Below are 24,864 nucleotides of genomic sequence, written 5' to 3'. Positions count from 1 at the left end.
TTCCAAGAGCTTTTGGATTTGATGCTGATTCATAAACTCCTTTTTGGCTTCACTTGTCCCTACTTTACTCTTCTAAGGTGACATTTTTATCATCCATATCAGAATAGTAGCTTTCTCTTTTTTGGTTTTTTTTTTTTAATTTTTTGTGCTCATTCTTATAGGCTCTATTTCTGTGACACAAGGGAATATAGTCCCAAGCTTTTTGTGCCGGGGCCAGCATCTAGTCCTCCGCATGCCAAAGTGTTGCCTAGAGGTTTCTTTCCTCCTTTGTGCCCAGCTTTTCCCTGTGCAGAAGTTTGATCCCTACCTAGCCCTGTTTGTTGCCCCAGCATTCTTTACTTGGACTTAGCCTAGAGTTGGGACCTTTCCTGCTGGCTTACTGAGCTGGAACCTGGGCTGGGACCTGGGCCATGATCTGAGTCAGGACCTGAGCCGTGGTTTGGCTAAGAGTCTCCTGCTGACTTTCCCGCTTTTCCACCTGTACTGGGCTATGCTTCCCCTCTACCCAGAGGAGACAGACCTTTTACTGAAGCTCCCCCAGGATATCCTGAGCTGAGAACTTGTTTTGCCCTTTTTAGGGGTGGGATCTGAATCTTTAATATATGTGTAGAGGATTCATTTAAGGTTCTATCAGGAAAAACTCCAGGACTTCCAAGCATAGGGGCTGTTTCCACCCAGGAAGTCAGTTTTTCCTGGCTCTCCCCAGATGCCTCTTCTGTCTTACCTCTACTTCCAACATTTCCTGGTTTCCTTCTAATCCCAGCATAAATTCTACTTTCTGCAGGAAATATTTTCTGCTCCTCTCCTTAATTCTAGTGCTTTCCTTCCACTGATCATTTCTACTCTATCCCACATATATCTTATTTATACACAGTTGTTGCAAGGTGTTTCCCCTGTTCCACTGGGTGAGCTCTTTGAGAGCAGGGAGTCTTTTACTATTCTTTTTTATCCCCAATATTTAGCCCATAGTAAGTGCTCAGAGAATGTTTATTGACTGACTAATTGATATTATAACATTTACTCTTTTCTCTTGCATCATGCTATTTTCATCTTTGTTTATGGGCATCTATTTAAAAAAAGTAGTAAAGAATTATTAAAAAAGAACACAGTATATTCCTTAACACTGAGATCTATAAGATGGAGTAAACATCATTAGTACATCTGTGACCTTGGGTGCAAGACTCTTAACCTCCTTTCATTTATAAAATGAGCATTTTGGAATAATGACCTTTGATGACTGTTCCAACTCCTTATAATGATTAAATGACATATTTTCAGGTTTACATGAGGATATCAAAAATGTTACTTTTTTCAAAGCAAATGTCTTAGTGATGTTACTATAATGGACAAATGACTTAGATATGAATGAACTTATTAAACTTGCTTAGATATATTTTGATATGTAATAAATTCCTAAGCAACTTTTTTTTTACAATGGATTGTGGATAATATTTTGGAAAAGTCATATTCCTTAAATTGAAGGCTTGCATAATTTATTGTTTATACATAATTTATATCAGTTTTGTAGGCTGTTTGTTGAGAATTTTAAGATCCTTTAATTAATGCATAATTATTACTTAATTTATTCATCATTTGGCCATTGTTTCAGTATTTAAATGTTTATTCATAAATTATATGTATTATTAATTACACTATCAATTTACTCTTTTTTATTAATGACATATTGTGACTTTTAGAATCAGAAGAAGAATTTTTTGATGCACCTTGTAGCCCATTAGAAGAATCTGTTTATCCACCTAGTTATACTTTTCGACCAAGAAAATCTCATAAAGAAGAAACAAACTTGATTGATTTTGAAATGAAATTTGAGATTCCTGAGGTATGTATCATGGTAAAATTGAATAAATATTTAAGAGATTTAATTATAGTCATTTTTATTAGTATATCTTACTACTACAACTTTATCAATGGAAACTTTTCATCCAATTTCAGTAAAATCTAAAATGTAATTTTTTTTGGTTATCTGTGCCTATGTTTTTTCTTGTTTCTGATTTAGGGAAGAAATCTTAAATTTCTGAGATGAATATCCTGAATCTATTCTGTTGATGTTCCTTTTTTAATATATAAGAAAACCCTGATATAATTATACCAGCTTACTTAGAATCATTTTTACACAGTAGTAGCTATTCTGGAACAATTGTCTTGACCAAGTTTTGATCCTAGGAATTTCTCTTCCTTGCTTTTCTCATTTGGAGTCATCCCATCTTCTCCTCTTTTGCTTTTTTCTCCCTTCCCTCCCCTCCCCTGCCCTCCCCTCCCCTCCCCTCCCCTGCCCTCCACTCCCCTGCCCTCCTCTCCCCTCCCCTGCCCTCCACTCCTCTCCCCTCCCCTCCCCTCCCCTGCCCTCCACTCCCCTGCCCTCCCCTCCCCTCCCTTAGGATCTTATCATTTGATCTTATCCATCAAAGAGAATGAGATGGCAGAACTGGCCTGGAGGTTTGAATTTAAAAACTGTTAAATTTTCTCCTCATACCCTTTTCTGCTCCAGTATCCCCCCCAATTTTTTTGTTAATCCCACAACCTCTTTAATTCCTGTGATGAAGATACTAGAAAGCCATTGTCTAACTTTTTTTTTCTAAAATATTAATACAGTTTGAAACTTATTTGTCCTTATAATTTCTACCTGAATCTACATAAAAAAGGGAGAAATAGAGTAAAAGTCTCAAAAATGACCTCATCATTGGTCTCCCTGTTTCATATCTCCCCCTACTCCAGTGTATCTTCTACATTCCTGCCTGTGTTATTTTCACTAAATACAGACCATGTCACATCCTCATCTCCTGCTCAACTCTAATGACTCGCTACAACCTCTGGTATATTATGGACCCTGTTCTATTGCTCTTTAAAGCCCTTACTAGCTTTCCCCCAACCTATCTTTTCTGCCTCATTGCATATTGGTTCCTGCCCTATCTAGTCTATCCAAATTTGCTTACTCTCTATAATTTTCAATGGACATGTGCCATCACCCTGGTAGAATGTATAAAATGGGTTACAAATTGGGACTTAAAATCCTTTTAGCTTCTAGCACAGAGCCTGGAACATAGCTGGTATGATGTAATGATTTTTAGCTGATTGCTCAACAAAACCTTCACAAAATGGTTTCCTGAAAAACTGACCCTTAATTAAGAAGCATTTTTGCAAGATTCCTCATTTCTTGAATTTTCTAAAGCAGCTCTTCATCCCTTCTTTTCTGTCCCACTTTGTCTTGCAGTCTCTTTTGGAAACTCTTCTCTAGTCTTGAAACCACTGCTGGAGGCTAGAAGCTGGTAGGTGGATATCATAGAGTAGAGCTTGTTTACATTGAAGGGGGGAGGGTCAGAATCTCTTGTTAGACTTGGACTTGGAAAAGCATTTAGTCATAGACATCTACTTCAATGTGAGAGCTCCTGGAAGGAGCTCTTTAACACAGATTATTGATTTCATGACTGTCTTGTACTACTAGGAATATATTTGGAAATTTGAATGGATTCTAACCACTATTTATTACATTATTTCTTTGGGAAATACATTCCAAATTCCAAAGACTCAGCTTACACATGAACTTTGGCAACTTGTTAAAAAGTTGGATGTAACAAGGGCCATCTGACACATGCCAAAGATGAAAATAAAGCAGATAATGGAGCATCCCTACAGAAGGCAGTGGTCCTTCAAGAAGAGTGTTAGGAAACTGAAATAGTATGAACACATCTGCTCCTGGAGAAGTGAACATAATTTCCTGGAGATAGTGAGGCGGTATGTTGTATAGGGTGCTGCATCTTGGCTTAAATTTTGTCTGCCTTCATTTTCTTAATTGCAAAATGGGAATAATGAAAGCATCTAACTTCTAGGGTTGTTATGAGGATCAAAGGAGAAAAATATTTATTAAATGTTAGCACAATGCCTGGTATGGTATAAGCTGCTAATAAATGTGAACTTACTTCTTTCCTTCCTCCCTCCTCATTACAGAGACTGGAAATAGAGACATGAGACACATCATGTGCTCTGAGACATGGCTGCGCTGTCACTTGGCTTTATTGAAAGGTTTTCCTTTGTTACAAAGAAGAGCTCTGTGGGGAGGGGGGAGGGAGTTATAAGGAAAGTGACAGCATGTAGGAAAAAGAATGTTGAGAGTTCTAAAGTTCAGAGGGAGATGAGATTGTCAAGAAAGGCTAACTATAATGAAGAAATGCTTTTATTTATTTACTTTAAAGCAGCCCTAAAAGACACGGTTTATTCCTGGTGACTTGATACTGGGACACATTTCATCTTTGTAGAGAAATGGTAGACTATGAATATGTTAAATAATTTTGATAGCCGTAACTTTTTTTTTATAAGGGAGGTAAATGAAATGGGACTGTGGTGAAATGTAGATCAGTAAAAATTACAAAAAATATAAGATTTCCCCTTTAAAAGGAAGAAGGTTGGGGGCAGCTAGATGAAGCAGTAGGTAGAGCATTGACCCTGGAGTCAGGAAGACCTGAGTTCAAATCCAGTTTCAGATACTTAATAATTACCTAGCTGTATGACCTTGGGCAGTCACTTAATCCCATTGCCTTGCAACCCCACCTCCCCACCCCCCAAATAGGGAGAAAGTGGTTTAATTAGGCAGTTACATATCTAGAAAAAAAGTTAGCTGTTTTTTGTAGTTTTTAGAAAAAAAATAAGAAATAAGTCTTTAAATTTTGGAGTCCAGATATCTTGATTTTAATTTCTAGGAAAATGATAGAATAAATTAGAAAAAGAAATGATGATTAAAAACATCAGGGATTCATTAAAAACAGATAGCATGATTTAAGGAGAGATGTACTTACTCTTCTCTTGGACTATGCTTTGGTCTGTTGGCTACCACAAACACTCTTTTCTGCACTGGAACCATGAACAGGGTTCTCCTTCCCTTCAGTGTTCTAGTGTTCATGCTCCTTTTTGCCCTGGGACTGAAACTCTAAAATCTTTTTTTTTTTTATTAAAGACATATTTGAGTTTTACAATTTTTCCGCCGAAATCTTACTTTCCTCCCCCCCGCCACGGAAAGCAATCTGTCGGTCTTTACTTTGTTTCCATTTTGTACATTGATCCAAATTGAGTGTGATGAGAGAGAAATCATATCCTTAAGGAAGAGACAAGAAGTCTAAGAGGTAACAAGATCAGACAATAAGATATCTGTTTTTTTTCCCCTAAATTAAAGGGAACAGTCCTTGAACTTTGTTCAAACTCCACGGCTCTTTATCTGGATATAGATGGCACTCTCCTTTGCAGACAGCCCAAAATTGTTCCGGATTGTTGCACTGATGGAATGAGCGAGTCCCATGTTGCTGTTAGGGTATACAGTGACTTTCTGGTTCTGCTCATCTCATTCAGCATCGGTTCATGCAAATCCCTCCAGGCTTCCCCTAAATCGCGTCCCTCCTGGTTTCTAATAGAACAATAGTGTTCCATGACATACATATATCACAGTTTGCTAAGCCATTCCCTAATTGAAGGACATTTACTTGATTTCCAGTTCTTGAAACTCTAGAGTCTTTTACCTAGTGTCAGCAAAAGGACCCCTGTAATCTCCTTTGTTGTCTGACTTCCTTGTATCTGGGGCCTGAAAGTGCTGGAAGCTGCTGGCACTGATTTCATAGTCCTCAAAGGCTTCTGCTGGTTTACTGATTCAGAGCTTACGCTGCTGAGTCAGCATTAAACTGTCCTCTACTCTCGCCCTAATGCAACAGATCCTTCCCATGATATTCCAAGTTGTCTTGGGCTGGAAAATTGTTTCACTGTGTCTTTTTTGTAGGTTCTGCTATTTTTTGGTTTAGATATGTTATTTCAAATTGTTTGGAGGGGAATTTGGGAGGATCTTGGTAAGTCTCTACCTTTTCTCCACCATCTTGGTTCTGTCCCTAGACTTTTCACTTTGCAGAAGAGTGAGATGGGGATATCATCTCATATTTCTTCTTTGGTGCTTCACTTTTCTTGTAATTTTGAATCATTCACTTTTAATTATATTTTGGTTCTTTCCCCTTACATTGTTCTGGTCATTGGGTATATTTTCTTGGTCTACTTATTTCAGTGTGCATCAGGTTGTATAAATGTTTCCACGTGTCTCTGTAGTTATATATTTATTGTCTCTGATGGCACAGTAATACTATATTTTTATACCACAGTTTATTTTGCCATTCCCCCATTTGATGAGCTTCTACTTTGCTTCCAATTCTTTGCCATGAAATAATGCCTAAAACAAATTCTGAAACAGCAGAACCATCAAAAAGACAAGGTGAAACATCTTTTAGCCCAGGAAACTTGGAAGATTGGTAGGATAGGTTGGTCTTAATTATGAAAAAAAGAGTCAACAGCTTGGAAAACTGCTTAAAAAGTAGAATTGGTCAAATTTAAAAGGAGATACAAAAATCCACTTAAGAAAACAACACCTAAAAAGTACAATTGGCCAAATGGAAAATTGAGGAAAACAACATCTTAAAAGTTAGAATTGGGCAAGTGGAAGCTGATGACTCTTAGGAGGTCAAGAATCAGTCAGACAAATTCAAAAGAATGGCAAATAATAAAAGAAAATGTAAAATACCTCATTAGAAAAAAATTAATAGATAAGGAAGAATACAGTGGGTGCAGTTGGAAGGGAGAAATAGAATGGGGTAAATTATTTCACATGAAGAGTCATGAAAGACCTATTACAGTGGAGGGGAAGTAAAGAGGGTGGATAATGTGCATGACTTGAACCATACTTTCATCAGGATTTGCTTAAAGAGGGAATAATTTACACAATCAGTTGTATATAGAAATCTATCCTTTCCAACGGGAAAGGGAGAGTAAAGCAATGGGGTAAGGTTGGAGTCTGATAGAGGGGAGGGCAGATCCAAGGAGGTGGCAGCCAAGCAAAACATTCGTGGGGAGGGAAAGGGAAAAAAGAAGAGAGGACAAATGGGCGGAACAAAAGGATAATGGGAAATACATAGGTAATAATCATAACTGTGAATATGAATGGGATGAACTCTCCCATACAACAGAAGTAGATAGCAGAATGTATCAGAAACCAGAATTCTGGAATATTCTGTTTAGACTTGAAGCAGAGACATGCACATAGAGTAAAGGCAAGGGACCAGAGCAGAATCGAGTATGCTTCAGTTGAAGTTAAAAAAAAAAAAGCAAGGGTAGCCATCCTAATCTCAGAGAAAGCAAAAACAAAAACACATCTAATTAAAAGAGATAAGAATAGAAATAACACCTTGCTTAAAGGCAGCATATACAATGAAGCGACATCAATACCAAACATATATACCAAGTGGTATAGCATCTAAATTCTTATAAAATGTGTTATATAGACAACAAACTATTTTAGTGATATCATCAACTGTCCTCTCTCCCAATTGATAAATTCAACCACAAAATAAAAAGAGAGAAACTTTAGGAACTAAATATAATATTAGAAAGAAATGCTCCAGATCACTTGTTGATAGAGAAAAACAAAAACAACAGTGAGGTTAAGGGAACTGTGAACTGATCCAACCATTCTAGAGAGTTATTTGAAACTGTGTCCAAAGGGCAACCAAATGGTAATACCCTTTGATCTGGAATTTGAGAGGATGCCTATCAGTTGGGCAATGACTGAATAAGCTGTGATAAATGAATGCAATGGAATGCTATTGTCCTGTAAGAAATGATGAACAGGAGAGACTTGTTCAAATTGATGCAAAGTATAATGAACAGAACCAGGAAATTGTGCATTATATTTGCAACATTATATAATGATCAACTGGCACAATGATCCAAGAAGAAAACCAAAGATATCATGAAGGAAAATGCCATCCACATACAGATCAAGAGTTGATGGACAGAGAATGCAGATCAAAGCATCTTTTTTTCACTTTTTTCTTATCTTGTTTTCCTTTTGATCTTTTTCTTCCACAAAATATGTTTTACATGATATTATATGTATAAACTACATCAAACTGCCTCCCTCTGTCAGAAGAGGGAGGGGAAGGAATGAGAAAAATCAGGAGCTCAAAATCTTGTTAAAATGAATGATAAAAATTTTATAAATATGTAGGTGGGGGAAAATAAAATAATTATTAAAACAATAAAATCTGTGCCAAAAATTCTTATTTATGTTTGGATAAAGAGTTCATAGAACTTACTCATAAATAAATAATAAGTTCATTTTTCAGTGTATTGTTGTCTAGAGGACAGATAACCAGTTTGAAATATCTATCCAGTGGATAGTTGGAGATGTGAGACTAGATGTCAGGAGAGAGTAACTTAGCCAAATACTAGTCTAAATAAATAGATCTAACAATCAGCATATAGGAAGGAGAAAAGAAGAGACATGATAAAGAACCCTGGCAGGATACCCACAATGAGTGAGCAAAACCTAGACGAAGATACAGCAAAGAAGTCTTAAATTGTTAGGATTAGGGATAAAAAAAACAGACCACAACACATTCTAAAAAGATATGTAATCTTAACATTAAAGATTATGACATCAAAAAAATTAAAAGTAGTACATCATATTGCTTTTTTGTAGATATTAGTAGATATTAGCTAGAAAAGGAATCGAGAAAACTAAAGAAGATAAAATTCATAATTTTTAAGTGTAAAAGGAAGACCAGTTTTGAATTTGGTCAGTGTTGGATACAGATTTTTTTTGTCTTTTTTTTTTTTACTGTACTGCTGTCCTTTTTTTCTTAAAGATGAAGTTACAGTTATTGGTATGCTGATAGATGTTTTAACATTTGGTTTTCTGAGCTAGCTAGGTGTCATAGTCCATAGAATGCTGGCCCTGGCATTAGGAAGATCTAAGTTTAAATCCTATCTTAGACTCTGAATTAGCTAGGTGACCCCAGACAAATCACTTAACTACTGTTTGTCTCAGGTTCATCAATTGTAAAATGATGATGATGATGATATCCATTCATAGGGTTGTTTGTTGTGAGGTTAAAATTTGATAGTATTTGAAAATACAAGTGCCAGGCACATAATTGAGTGTGTAATAAATAAGTGTATAATTTACTTTCTTCGTCTTTGATAACCCCCCCCCCCACACACACACACACATTCGCAACACCCTTTTTTCTGTTTTAAATTTATTTTATTCTATTTAATTTTTTTCCCTCAGTTACATGCAAAAAGAAGTTAAAAAATTAACTTCCAAAAACTTGAGTTCCAAATTCTCTCTTTTCCTCCAACCCTACTGCTTTCATTGAGAAAGCAAATTACTTGGTATAGTTAAAAATGTGTAGTCATGAAAAACATTATGACAATAGTCATATTGTAAAAGTAACTATAAATCCCCCCCCCCCCAAAAAAAAACAAACTTCAAGAAAAATAAAGTGAAAAAAGCGTGCTTCAATCTGTATTCAGATACCATCAGCTCTGTTTTTGGGATCCATAGTATTCTTTATCATAAGCGCTTTAGAAGTCTCTTGGGTCATAGCATTGCTGAGAATAGGTAGGTCATTCAAAGTTGATCATCCTTCAGTATTGCTGTTACTCTATTTATAGTGCATTTCTCATTGCATCTGCTTATACAAGTATTTTACTGAGAGCATCATTTCCCATAGTAGAACAGCATTTCATCTCAATCATTTTAACAGTTTATTCAGCCATTCCCTAACTATTGAGCATTCCTTCAATCTCCAGCTCCCTGTCATCAGAAAAGAGCTGCTTTAAATATCCCTATACATGTAGATCCTTTTCTTACTGTGTTCATTTCTTCTGGAATATAGATCTACCAATGACACAGCTAGGCCAAAAGTAAGCATGGTTTTATATCCCTTTGGGCATAGTTCCAAATTACTCCATAAATAGGGTTATCCAAAATACGGCCCACCTATGGGTTTAATTTTCCAGAGTGAAAAATATCAAATTAATAATTTACGTGGAATTTAATTTAATAGTAATCTCATTGATGTTAGTTTTATTTGGTGTTTTTAAGCAGTATTATGGACAGAACATGTGACACAGAATTTTCAGTTGATCTGTGGGATTTATTCTATCAATATGATGCAGACCAGTCAATATACACCTACCTTTATACTGTTGTATTGTCATTTAATTGTTTTGTGTTTGTTTTTGTACGTTGTGCCTTCACCTGTCATATTGATAATGTACCCCAATTTCTAAGAAGTTACAAGGTAACCTTTTATATCTTAAGAACCTTGGCCTTGGAACCCTCACATAGCACTATGTCCGCTGAACAAGAACTGTATGTTTTATTCTGGGTGCAGCCTCGAATAATTATTTTATTTTAATGTGACCTTAAGATGACCTAAGGTTGGATAGTCTTGCTCTACAGAATTGTTGAATCATTTCACAACTCCTCTAACAGTGCATCAATCACAACACATTTTTTAAAGTTTAATATACATTAATATTTTCTCCATCACTTTAAAAATTTTCCTTTTTTCCTAATTTGCATGTAAAAATAATTTTAACATTTTTTTCACATTTTGAGTTCCAATTTCTCCTCTCCTTCCCTTCCCTGCATTGAGAAAACAAGTAATTTGTCATAGGTAATACATGTGTAGTCATGAAAAACGCATTTTCATGTAAGTCATGCTTTGAAAGAAAACAGGTAAAAACAGTAAGCATGAAGTATCAGCATTAAGATTCTATCAGTTCTTTCTCTGGAAATGGAAAGCACCCTTCATCAGAAGTCCTTGAGAATTTACTTGTATTGCTGAGAATAAACTGAAGTCATTCACAGTGCATCACCTTTCAATATTACTGGTCCTATTTACAGTGTTCTCTTGGTTCTGATCATTCCACTTTTCATCAGTTCATGTTAAGTCTTTCCATGTCTTTTTCCCAATTACATTCAAAGATAAGTTTTCAACATTCATCCTTTTGTAAACTTTTGTGTCCCACATTTTTACCACCCCTTGTTTCCTCCCCCCTCCCCCTCCCCCCCTCTTTGACAGTGAACAATTTGATATAGGTCATACGTGTGCAGTCTTTTTCATATATTTCTGTATTAGTCATGTTGTGAAAGAAGAATTAGAACTAAAGGGAAAAAAAAGGATCATGAGAGAGATAAAAGCAACTTCAAAAACTTATTTCCTCTTTCCTATCTTTCCCAATTTGTACTTCCCTTTCTCCTTTCCCCTTATCCTTCCTCATCATTGTTTTACTTCTGATAGCTGTCTACCTCACCAAGTTCTTTCCCCTTTTCCTTTCTACTTCCCTGTAGGGTAGGATAAATTTTTAAACTCAGTTGGGGATGTATTTCATTCCCTCTTTGAGCCAAATCTATTGAGAGTAGGATTTACTCAGTGTTTACAATCTTATTTCTTTCTCTCTACTATAAGTCCTTTGTGCTTCTTCATGTGGTGTTTATTATCCTCTAAAGTCTCCTTTTTCTCTCAGTATAATCCTTTTTTGTGTGTCTTAATTGATTTATACCTGCTCTGTACCTCCCCCACCTCAACAAAGAATACTTTCAATTATCCTGACAAAAATACAATTCTTAAGAACTTTATCATCATTATGATCAATTTGTATTGTTCTGTTAAGTATACGCCTTTCAACTTTCCCAATAAAAATATAATCCTCATGAACTAAAGTATCATATCATGATTAGTTAATATCCACACTCTTTTGAGCACCCTCTGTCCAACTGTTCCAATAGAGGTGCAGTCCTCATGAGTTAGAAAGTAAAACATCATATCATGATCAGTTTATACCCATGACCTCTGTTTAGTTATGCTCCTTTCAACGAGAAGTACAATTTTCAAGAGTTATAGGTATTATCTTCCAGTCTAGTCTCATTAACTAACCTTTTATTCTTAGTAATATTGACTAATTTTTTCTTTATTTTTTTTTACACATCTCTTGAGTCTTATATTTGAAAATTAAAAGTTTTTGTTCAGTTTTGGTCTTTTTTATCATTAAGTTTGGAAGTCCTCTCCTCTATTTCATTGAAAATCCATCTTTTCTCCTAAAAGAATATTCTGAATTTTGCAGGGTTGTTGATTCTTGGTTATAATCCAAGCTCCTTTGTCCCCTAGAATATATTTCAGGCCCTCTGATCCTTTAATGTTGGAACTAAGTCCTGTGTGGTACTGATCATGGCTCTTTAGTATTTAAATTGCTTCTTTTTGATAGTATGCAGTGTTTTCTCCTTTATCTGGGAATTCTGAAATTTGATTATAATATTCTTTAGAGACACAAAAGATTCCTTTTACCCACATAAAAGAGACCTTAATTTCCTCCATGATACCATGAGTTGACAACTTGTTTCACTTAGGATTTTTTGTGGATTTTGGAATCTGTTTAAATCTTCATTTAAAGTTGTTTTAGGAAACACTCTAGGAGCTTCCTAGTTTTGCACTGCTGTCTTGATTCCACCCTGGAAAGTCTCTTCATTGCTTTCTCTAGACAGTCAAAATAGTTCATTGAATTGTAATATTTGACAATTTTTGAGATGAAGATGCACACACTGAAAACTTAACCTTTCAGTTACCCTTGAGAGCAGGTTCATGCTGGCTCTAGTACACTCTTGCATGCAGTGATTACTCTTGCTATTGCAAGGTGATGTAAAAGGAAAAATGGGAGACCACCTATATTGCACCTGCCTACTGATTATAAATTAGAGAATTTTCTAATAATTCTATTTGAAGGTCAACCTGGAGACTTTAATTAAAAAGAAGCCTACTCTTTGCTGATTACTGTGGTCCTCACTAGCCTTTGTTAATTTTTTTGTTTGTTTTTGACCCCATTTGGGGTTTTCTTGGCAGAGATCCTGGAGTGGCTTGCCATTTCCTTCTTCAGATGAGAAAATTGAAGCAAAAACGACTTGCCTCTTCTTTAAATATTACAGAACACCATGTCAGAAGAAACCCCTAGACCCACTGCAACCTGTACTTGAATAGTTAATACCTTCAATAGTATTCTGGGCAAGTGGTCATCTAGGCCCTACTTGAAGACAGAGCTCCATTACGTTCTGAAACAACCCATTCCTCTTTTAGATATATCACTTAGGAAAATCTCTTTTCCTTATCCTGAGCTCAAATCTGTCTGTCTGCAATATACATCCATTTCTTGTTCTAAGTTGTGTTCTCTGGGATTAAACAGTTCAAATCTAAAACATTCTTCCATCAGAGTGCTCTTGAGTTATGGTCCTCCTAAGTTTCCTCTTCTCCATGTTCTAGTCAGTCCTGATACAATATGATCTCAGTGTTCTTTATAATCTTGTTCATCCTCTTCCATATTTTCAAATTAGCAACTCTTGTTTTTTAATCTTTTTTTCAGTTCTATAAAGTTGATTGAGAATTCACTTTTAAAAATTGTAATGCAGAGTTGTATTTTTCTTTAAATGGAATTAATATTTGCAATAATAAATTTAATGAACAATGAAGTGACACTACCATGACCTTATTTTTGCATTTATTTTAAAGAATGGAAAGAGCTTATTAAATTATTTCATTACAGAATTTTTTTGTATGATTTTGGTCTCTTCCTCTCTTTTTTACTTCCCCTACCAGGTTTTATTTCAATGTTATCACTTCACTGGAAATTTGGAACAGCCTATGATGGAACTAGATATCCTAGGATTAGGCACGGAAATTCAATTAAGGAAATTTGACATAAGAGCAAATGCTTACCTGAAGGAAATTTGCTTAAGGTGTCCAGAGTTCACAGGTATGATCCTTTATGATTTGTTTTGGGTGAAAATAAGTAAATAAAATAAATTAATTATATAGTTAAACATCAGGAATAAATTTATAAGATGCTAAAATTCTAGATTTAGAGATAAAAAGGCCCTTAGAGGTCATCTGGTTCAACCCTTGGAAAGAATAGTTGCTTTGGAGGCAGAGGACATACAGTGAAAGCTTGATTCTCTCATTGATTAGCTATGTGACCCTTGATAACTCACTTCTCTGGGTTACATGTGAGTCTATAGAATTAAAACGAATAAAAAAGATGATTTGAAGGAAGAATTAGGGAGATAGGATAACCATTTTGGTTATAAAGAGAAAATGAAGAGTAAGATTAACTCCTAAGGTTGTGAACCTTTTAAAATGACTTCCTGTTTTTTTTTTTTTATATTTCTTATCTTCAAGTTTAGTTCTGATTCTGCTAATTTCACTTCCATCACTTTGTTCAAGCCTTTCCATATTTCTTTGAATCCCTTATTTGGCAGTCTTTTGGTAAAATGTTATTCTGTTACTTTAATATACTATAGCTATTTCACAATTGATGGGCACTCATTTTGTTTCAAGTTCTGTACAAAAAGTCCAGCTATAAGTACTCTTGTGCAAATGGGTCCTGTGCTTCCATCTTTGATTTCCTTGGGATGTAGATATCTAGTAATGATATCTCTGAATCAAAGGTTATGCACATTTTATAGACTTTGGGGGGGTAGAGTTTCAAATATTTTCCAAAATGGTTAAACAGCCAATTCACAGTGCTACTCACTGTACATTAATGTCCTGGTCTTCAACAGCTCATCCTATAATTGCTATGCTCAACACTTTTACCCCTAGAGTTTATACCTACATTTTCAGAGAGAAGGAGCTGAAGTCAGGCCTCAGCCAGTAAGGGATAGGTTAGGAAATAGGACTACCTAAGATATAAGGAATCTGAACTTTGTTCATGCCTTATGGAGACTGGGGGAAGAAATACCCTGTTGTGAATACAGGTAAATGGGCAGTGACTCAGATAAATAATTGATTTAGAAGAAATCAATGTTTTTGCCAGCAGTGGTCAATCCCACCCCTCCAATGTGTACAGAACTAGCCTTTGTCCTGGAACTATTATTAAGGCCAGATGAGGACAATATTGTCTCTTTTTCATTTGGGGGTTGTTAGACTTCTTGTTCTATTCCTTTACTTATGTCATTGAGTAGCATTTGCCTTTTACAAACATAATATTTTCTCTGTTATTTTGGAAGACAGTTAACTAATTTCATAATAGTTACAAGACATATAAGACTGTTCTTTTTATTAATATTAGAACAAGTCATAAGAAATATTCTTGAGTAGTAGAAAGTTACTCATAGGATATCTAATACATCAACTTTTTTTGTCCCTATATAAATAATAATACTTATGCTGTCATTCTTTTCTACCTCTTATCATCTTGGAGTGAATAGATGGGGGGGACTTCAAGTGTGGAATTGACATTTTTACCAGGTTGCTATATTCCCTACACATTTCTCTAATTACTCTTTTTAATCTCATAAGCTTTAGGTAAAAATATCACTCTTTCACAAAATAGTTGAATCACAGGATCATAAATTTAGAGCTGATGTGGGAACTCAGAAGTCATCTAGTCTGATCTCCTTATTTTAAAGTTGAGGAAATAGACCCATGGTGGTTAAGGGATTTATTCATGGTTATAAATGAACTGATTTGTAGTAAAGGTAATAGTCATCAGAGATAAAATTTGAACCCACATCCTCTGAATCTGGGACCTTTCTACTGTATATTATTACCTCTCCAGTGTTCTGTTGTGTGTTATCCTAGTAATCAGTTATGATCTGATGACACAAATTTTCAACCCTAGTATGGAAAATTCATCTTCAATTGCATGGTTCCACGATTTTTAAAAAGTTATTTGTAGATGACTTGTTATATGAAAAATAAACTGAAAAAAAGCATACAACTGAGGTTATAATTGGCATTTTTTGTTTGTGAACAAAAGTCAAACCTATGAACAAAATTAAACTGACCTTTATTTCAATAAATATTAAACACTTGTCAAGACACAGTGCTAGTATTGTAATGATATCTTTTATTGACGTTTTCTTTAATGTGGCAGTACTAACCCTTTACTAAACTTTACTAAAAATGTCCAACTTCTGACAGGGTCCCACCACATTAGCAAAAGGCTTTGTGTATGAGTCGGAGGTTGGTATTATTAGGGACTAAGCTGGCTGCCTCAGAAGAGACTCATCACTAGGTTTATTACAGGTGTGATGATTTTTTGTGCTGTAGTAATTATGAATATTTGAAATACTAAAGAAATATTTAATGATATAATTTGTGTGTGTATGCACAACATCATTGACCTGTAGAATCTTTTGTATTGATTTGCAATCAATTCATGGATATGAATTATTAGTATTAGTTTTATAGTCTTAAGGGAAATTTTTCTCTTTTATTTTCCAGTATCAGTAAGTGGTGCTGGGTCAATAGTTTTTCTTGTTTTCCCTTATAATTTAAAGTTCATCACATATAAGCACATTTGTTCTGTTCTCTAACTACTATTCTGTCCTATAACTCTAGATCATGTCTCCTTAACACAACAAAACTGAAGATCTCTCTGTCTTAATCCCATAGTCTTCTTGCATCAATCCCTTTTCCCCATAATACTTATATGCCTGAAGGGTATTTCATTATTGACTCCCCTGTTTTTTCTTTGCTTATAAAAGTGCTAGCTGAAGCTGAGCTAGAGACCACAACAAGAAGCTGGGGTAGCTTTTAGACTGAGGTTAGTGTTGTGGCTTGCTTCCTTGGGGCTCACAGTGGCGACCTCCCTCCAGAAGGGGAGCTGAGAATAAGGAGTCAAGCCACTACTGCCTTATGCCTCCAGCTCAATTTTATTACTGCTTAGCTACTACATATATACTGATAGGTCTTCCGGGTAGAACAAAGAATAATTGGGGGGGCGGTACAAGCATTGTATACGTGCAGCGTCTTGCATTACAGGATGGGGGGCACATTAGGGAGGAGGTGATAAGGCACAGCTGTGTCTAGTGCCCTTGGTCAGTGGGACGGAATGTCCAGCTCCCAAGGACTCTGGCTCACCTCCTCTCAGGGCGGCATGCCAGCTCCTGAGACTGTCCAGGTGGCGGTTTTACTTGGAGATGATTTGCGTCATGGCTGTTAGAATAGCCTGTGTACCCACAGGTTAGTACCAGAAAAAGAACCATAAAAAATTGATTCTTAATTTTTTGAAACTTGTCATCCTCAAGATAGGAGAAAGATTAGATAGGAGGAACTGAAAAGTCAAGTTCCAGAGCCTGAAGGAGATATATATTCCTTCAATTCCAGTATTCCCAGAAAGTAGAACAGGTTAGTAATCCCTACCTCCTCCTACTACCTTTTTAATTTGATTAGGTACTCTTGTTATTGTAAACCTTATTTGTAGCTTTTTTCCCGTCTAAGATAGTTTTTTAAAATTTGTTTTTAGATGAAAAGGGTAAACCAGTATACATTGTCACAACACTAGACAATGCAGTAGAAGATCTGCTAACATTGGAATATGTTAAGGTAAGTGGTTATTGGTACATTCAATTTAAGTTGAAAGTTTTGTGTAAAACACTTTTAAAAAACTGATTATTCCTGAAATGATAATTTTTCTTTCTTTATAATTTTATTCACAATTATTTGTTATAGCTTTTAATTTTCTACCTTTCAGCATCTCAACTAACAATCATTTATTAAATGTTTACTGTATGCTAGACAGTTGAAAGTACTAAAGATATAATTTGCAAAGAATGAAATAATTGCAAGGATTATATTTTCTAATGGACAGTTCATGATATATATATATATATATATAATATATATAATTATATATAATATATATATAATGTTATATAATCATATATATACTATATATAATGTTATAATTTATATATATATATATATATATATATATATATATATATATATATATATATAATATAATGTTTTTGCAAGGCAGTGGGGTTAAGTGGCTTGGCCAAGGCCACACAGCTAGGGAATTATTAAGTGTCTGAGGCCAGATTTGAACTCAGGTACTCTTGACTCCAGGGTCAGTTCTCTATCCACTGCACCACCTAGCTGTCCCCAAGAAATACATTTATAATACAAATGCAGCATTATTATAAAGTGAGTAATTGTAAATATATTCAAAATTTATTAAATACAAGGTAGTTTGGAATGGAGGTCATTGTCATTTGGGAGTTGGGAGTTGAGGAGGAATCAAGGCAGGATTCATGAAGAAGATGGTTTTTGAGCTACATCTTAAAGGAAAAGAAGAACCCTGTAAGTCTGAGGTTAGGGAAATATGCATTTCAGGAGTGTAGGACATCCAATGTAAAGACACAGGGATGAGATATGAGTGTTATGTGTGAGGAATATAAAGACCACCAGTTTGTCAGGATTGAAAAATGAAGGAGAGAAAGCAATTTGCATTGGAAAAATTTGAAAAAATAGGATGGAGTCAAGTTGTAAAAAACTTTAAAAGCTAAATGAAAGAATTTATGTCTAATTCTGTAACAAAAAAGAAGCCACTGTAGCTGTTTGAGAATGGAGATGTCAGATCTGTAAGGATGGGTACTCTTGTCATTATTGTGTAGGGTAGATTGTTGAGGCTGAGAGACTTGAGACACAGAGACCAATTAGTAGCTTCTGCAGTAATCTCTTAGAATTGATGAAGACTAACTAAGTTTTAACTGTGTGTGTGTGTGAAGAGAAGGTGATATATATAGAGGTAGAAATGTCAACATTTGGAAAGTGCTTGGATATGCCAGTTTTGAACCCAAGAGACAGAAAGGATTTGGGAGAAATACTCAAATGTAGAAGGCATCGTTTGGTGTGAATGATATTTTAGTTCGATACTTGTTTAAATTTGTGATCTCTCTGAGGTGTCAATTAGAAATTTCCATTAGGCAATTTATACTGCAGGATTGGAGCTTAAGGAAAGAGACTGGGACTGTGTGTATGCACATATGTGTATAATATGTATATTATATACACATAAGGATATATACATGTACCATATATTTTACATAAATGTATGATTTACATCTAAATGCTAGTTAAATCCATGAGAGTTGCTGTTGATTTCTAAGAGTATAAATGGAGAAGGGAAGAAGACCTGGGAAAGAATGTTGGATCCTCATAAAATCAATGAATTTCAAAAAACCTCAATGAGAATCTGACCCCCTCTCTGCATTTGTAAATTTATATTTTTGAGGAATGGTTATTCATATAGTGGAACTTATTAACAACATAAAAATTCCCAAGTGTGGGATAAATGGAATGGTAAATATTAGAATTATATAAACAAAGGATTTTACTTTATGTCTACCATAAGTCATTCTCCACTGGAATATTTTAAAGGAAGCTTTTGACATCATTTTTGATAATTTATATTTGCTCCTAAGACAGTATTCAGTTGTGTGCTAAAAGAAGTATGCTTATATACTATCTGATGAATAGTGAACACTGATAATTTAGATTTTAAAGTCAAATTAGAATTATTTGAAGTATTTACTAGTCCATTTTGATTAAATTGCCTTTTCCAGAGGATGGATAAATAAATACTTAACCTGAATGATATAGGTGCTTCTTAGTATTTTTCACAAAATAGGAAAGGCAGGATCACAGGTAATTAGGAAAATTTTAAAAATTAAATCTACAGGAACCTTTTTTAGAAAAGACTGACTTTTTTTAGCCTAAAACTAATACATTTCATAGTATCAACCAATATTAGCTTGCAAGTGGAAAATAATTTCCTTTAAAAAAAATACATCTGGGCATGGCTAGGTGGTACAGTGGATAGAGCACCAACCCTGGAGTCAGTAGTACCTGAGATAACATGCAGCCTCAGACACTTAATACTTACCTAACTGTGTGGCCTTGGGCAAGTCATATAACCCCATTGCCTTACAACAACAAAAAAAAAAAACCTTAGAAAAATACCTTTGAAAAGTATTTCTGATCATATATAATCATCAGTGAATTACAGATTTGGAGAAATTACATATTATTTCTGTGCTTTGGGGAATGATTTTATTTTCAAATTTTGCAGTTGATAATATAAAAATTAAGAAAAAACTACATTTTGATGGTTTTTCCTTTCATATTCACCACTGCTTTTTTTGTAGTATCTAGTGTCATAGATAATTGCATGTATATATGGAAAGTTTAAACACATTTCTTTATTTTAGTATTATAAATTAGTCTTATTCATATGCCATCTTTTTCCCATTATATAGGCTAACGCACATGGAGTAGACCTTAAAACTGCCTATCAGAATGTTGTACAGCTCTTAAAGGTATAGTTCCATTATAACCCTAAGAAAATTTAAAAACAACTTTAAATATTTTTTCTGTGTTTTCAATTGGTTGTTTTGGGAAATTATTATTTCCTACTAGATTGTAGACTGGGTAAAAACTTTCTTATACTTTTAAAAATTCTTCTTTCCCTACTTTGAACTTTTAACACCAAAAGGGCTTAAGGGATGTTTATTGTTGATTAACTTTGATTTATAGGTAAATTTTTCCTCTTTGGATATTCATTTGCATGCTGAAGCTCTTCTGACTATTAGGAATTTTATAAATAATCTTGTTCCTGGAGGAGAAGCAAAATCACCATCAGAAAGTCAAATTGTGGAAACTGAAGACAAAGGAGAAACAGTTAAGAAATATAGTAAGTTTTTTAAATTTCACTTCACGTTTTACATTGAATAGAGCAAAATATTATGAAAGTTAAGTTACTCAAATTCCATGATATTGGTTTGTATTATTGTTATTAAAATTCTTCCTGGGGGTGACCAGGTGGCACAGTAGATAGAGCATGGACCCTGGAGTCAGGAGTACCTGAGTTCAAATCAAATCTTAGACACTTAATAATTACCTAGTTGTGTGGCCTTGGGCAAGCCACTTAACCCCATTGCCTTGCAAAAACCTTAAAAAAAATATGCCTGGTCTAAAATTTAAGTGACACCATCAATTCTAGACTGATCAAGTGTAAGTTATTATTATTGTTGTTGTTGTTGTTGTTGTTGTTGTTTTTATTCCAGACTGGATTTTGTCAGCATAGGAAGCTTTTGATATATAAACTCACACACACACACACACACACACACACAAACACTAAATCATCTCACCTTTAGGGATATGAAAATGAGCCCATGTAATTGATTTTTTGGGTAATCCAAGAAAGTGTTTAAAGATGTAAAAAAGTACTTCAGTGATTTATATCTGTAGATTAACAGGTTTGAGTTTTAGATCTATCTAGCAGTTACTGATTCACACTTTTAACTTTAACTTTTCACACTTTAACACTTTTAACAAAGTTTCTACTTTGTTAGCACAGGTTTTTATAATATTTTTGATGAAGGGGTTTCTAAAATTTCGGGTTAGAGAAAGAATTTATTTTCTCGTTTATTTATTATGACAAAATGGTATTTACCTTAGTCGAAGAAATTCTAGTATAGGACTTTCTTTACCAAACTAGGTCACATTCAAACCAAAATTTACTGACTTACGAGGGCTGCCTGAGGCTTTCAAATCATAGTTAATATGCCCATTTTCACATGAGTAACAGAAATGAAGTATGAACGTAGGTCTTTCTGACTTCAGACCAGCGCTCTTTATCCATCGGATCATGCTACTCTGACTCCTGAATAACATTTTATTTTTGCTGACCTGATAGTTCACTATTTTGCTGATTTGTATTTGATAATTGTATTGCATTATATCTGTAGCTTCCAGGTTTTCTAAGACTGAAGATATTATTACTAACCTAAAGGTCATTGCTGAACTGTCTTGCTTATGTATCTATATTGAAGACCAAAGATGTAGAATTGCTGAAATTAAAATTGAAGGTAACACATTTTAACCCAAATTTAATACAAAAATTTTAATTTGAAGCATAGATATTAATTAATAAATACCTTTCCCTCCTCTTAGGGTTTGATTCCTATGTGGTAATGAAACACTCCATAACTGAATTAAATGTAAACCTGAAAAATATAATTATTTTAGATTATGATGATATGACCTTATACAAAAAGGTAAGCAAACCACAAAAATCAGTTCACTTGATTAGCCTTTTATTATTTTGTCTTCTTGAAGACAGGAATTTCATTTGCTTCTTTTTATATGTCAGAGCCTAGCAAAATACTGGCACACAAAAGGCACTTAATAAATGTTTATTAACTGAGAGACTTTTTTTAAAAATATGTGGCTGTGGAAATAGGGTTCTCTCATAATCTTAGTTTTAAATGGGGTGCTATATTCTTTGTCCATTTAGGAAACTAGTTGTATATTTTTAGTACCTATGGATCAATATGGGGTAGTCAAAGGCAGGCATACCTCATACTTCTAACTCTCCTTGGTACATTTAGGACTTGTCATAATCACTTATGGAGAGTAAAGTAGTCAGACTTGGGGATCTTATTATGACTAGCTTGCCTTAGGGAGGCTATTATGAACCTGAACCCACTCCAGAGTTTGTGAACACATATTGATATACAAGGCAGAGAATCCTCCTTCCTCTCATTGCCAGTGTGATAACTAGTTTGTGGTGGTTTTGGGTTGAATTTTAGCATCCTTTAGAGTAAATTGAAATCCTGGATATAGTGTGAAAAAAATTACTACCCCCATCATGCTATGGTTTTTACAAGTCTAAGAACTGGTTTTAGGTTAGAATGGATCTATTGAAAAGGGCCTCTAGTTTTCTTGATTTCACTCTGTATCCATCTGAAATATCTTTTGGCTTTACATGCTGTTCTGGTTTGGGGACAGCATCTGTCTTTCATACTTAATGAGTTTTAATGTCTGGGAAAATGACATTGCCTCTTTCTATATAAATTTTACTTTTGATGTAACTTAAATTGTCTTGATTATATCATTTTTCCAATATATATATATATATATACATATATATATATATATATATATATACATGTGTATATATATATATATGTATATATATGTATATATATATATATATATGTATATATATATATTTCAACTCTCATCCCTTTCCAGCAAATCTTTTGTAACAAAGGGTAGGAAAGTAAAAGGAAAAAAAAACATTTTAGCAGAGAGAGGCAGCATATTTAACTGAGTTTAATAGCATCTATACTGTTTCACAAAAAACAAGAAGATGTAGCATTTCTTTCTTGTTATCAAACTGAAGTAATTTGTTACTTGGACTTTTTAAATTTTTAATTTTTTTTTAAAATCTAAAATTTTATTTATTTTGAGTTTTACAATTTTTGCCCAATTCTTGCTTCCCTCCCCACCCCCACAGAAGGCATTCTGTTAGTCTTTACATTGGTTCCATGTTATGCATTGATGTCATTTGAATGTGTTGACAGAGAAATGATATCCTTAAGGAAATAAAAATAAAGTATGAGATAGTAAAATTATACACAAGAGTTTTTTTCTGATTTGAAGGTAATAGTCTTTGGTCTTTGTTCAAAGTCCATAATTCTTTCTCGGGATACAGATGGTATTCTCCATAGCAAATAGCCCAAAATTATCTCTGGTTGTTGCACTGATGGAATGAGCAAGTCCATTAAGGTTGATCATCACCCCAAAGTTGCTGTTAGGGTGTACAGTATTTTTCTGGTTCTGCTTATCTCACTCAGTGTCTGTTCATTTAAATCCCTCCAGGCTTCCCTGAATTCCCATCCCTCCTGGTTTCTAAAAGAACAATAGTGTTCCATGACATACATATACCACAGTTTGTTAAGCCATTCCCCAGTTGAAGGGTATTCACTTAATTTCCAATTTTTTGCCACCACAAACAGGGCTGCTATAAATATTTTTGTACAAGTGGTGTTTTTACCCTTTTTCATACACTGTTCAGGGTATAGACCCAGTAGTGGTATTGCTGGATCAAAGGGTATGCACATTTTTATTGCCTTTTGGCATAATCCCAAACTGCTCTCCAGAAAGATGGGATGAGTTCACAGCTCCACCAGTGATGTATCAGTGTCCCAGATTTTCCACATCCCTTCCAACATTGATCGTTGTCCTTTCTGGTCATATTGGTCAGTCTGAGAGGTGTAAAGTGGTATCTCAGAGATGCTTTCATTTGCATTTCTCTAATAATTATTTGGAGCAGTTTTTCACATGACTGTCGATTGCTTTGATTTCCTCAGCTGTAAATTGCCTTTGCATATCCTTTGACCATTTGTCAACTGGGGAATGGCTTCTTTTTTAAAAACTTTGACTCAGTTCTCTGTATATTTTATAAATGAGTCCTTTGTCAGAAATGCTAGTTGCAAAAATTGTTTCCCAGTTTACTACATTCCTTTTCATCTTGGTTACAGTGGTTTTTTTCCTGCGCAAAAGCTTTTTAATTTAATGTAATCAAAATTATATAGTTTGTTTTTAATGATGTTCTCCATCTCTTCCTTGGTCATAAACTGCTTCCCTTTCCATAAATCTGACAGGTAAACTACTCATTTTATGTCAAAATCCTGTATCCATTTAGATCTTATCTTGGTATAGGGTGTGAGGTATTGGTCTCATCTAAGTTTCTTCCATACTAACTTCCAGTTTTCCCGTCAGTTTTATCAAAGAGAGAGTTTTTATCCCAATAGCTGGACTCTTTGGGTTTATCAAACAGTAGATTACTGTAATTGTTTCCTGCTATTGCACCTAGTCTATCCCACTGGTCCACCACTCTATTTCTTAGCCAATACCAGACAGTTTTGATGACGAATGCTTTATAATATAATTTTAGATCTGCTAAGGCTAAGCCACCTTCTTTTGTACCTTTTTCATTGAGGCCCTGGAAATTCTTGATTTTTTTATTTCTACATATAAATTTACTTAAAACTTTTTCTAACTCATTAAAGTAATTTTTTGGAACTTTTGTTGGTAGGGTGCTGAACAAATTGTTTAGTTTTGGTGAAATTATCATTTTTATTATATTAGCTCGACCTATCCATGAACTGTTGATGTTTGCCCAGGTATTTAAATCTGATTTTATTTGCATGAGAAGAGTATTGTAATTGTTTACAAAAAAGTTTTTGAGTTTGCCTTGGTAGGTAGACTCCTAGGTATTTTATTTTGTCTGAGGTTACTTTGAATGGGATTTCTCTTTCTAGCTCTTTCTGCTGTATCTTGCTAGTCATATATAGAAATGTTGAGGATTTATGAGTGTTTATTTTATATCCTGCTGCTTTGC

At 34.5% G+C, this 24,864-nt stretch overlaps 1 protein-coding gene across 6 annotated transcripts in view; it reads left to right on the top strand.

Moving 5' to 3' along the window:
• Window positions 1-24,864, top strand: part of VPS13A (vacuolar protein sorting 13 homolog A) — a 349,000-nt gene that overhangs the window by 124,807 nt on the left and 199,329 nt on the right. For all 6 annotated transcript variants that reach the window (XM_074196703.1, XM_074196708.1, XM_074196704.1 and 3 more), the window contains 7 exons: window positions 1,698-1,840; window positions 13,479-13,635; window positions 17,131-17,210; window positions 19,928-19,987; window positions 20,205-20,361; window positions 21,422-21,541; window positions 21,627-21,730. In XM_074196703.1, coding sequence (XP_074052804.1) covers window positions 1,698-1,840; window positions 13,479-13,635; window positions 17,131-17,210; window positions 19,928-19,987; window positions 20,205-20,361; window positions 21,422-21,541; window positions 21,627-21,730 — 821 coding nt within the window. The remainder of the gene's footprint in view (window positions 1-1,697; window positions 1,841-13,478; window positions 13,636-17,130; window positions 17,211-19,927; window positions 19,988-20,204; window positions 20,362-21,421; window positions 21,542-21,626; window positions 21,731-24,864) is intronic.

The sequence above is a fragment of the Macrotis lagotis genome, chromosome 8 (genome assembly GCF_037893015.1).
Source record: "Macrotis lagotis isolate mMagLag1 chromosome 8, bilby.v1.9.chrom.fasta, whole genome shotgun sequence".
NCBI lineage: Eukaryota > Metazoa > Chordata > Mammalia > Peramelemorphia > Peramelidae > Macrotis > Macrotis lagotis.
The sequence above is the reverse complement of the archived record's forward strand: the minus strand, read 5'-3'. Positions and strand labels throughout refer to the sequence as shown.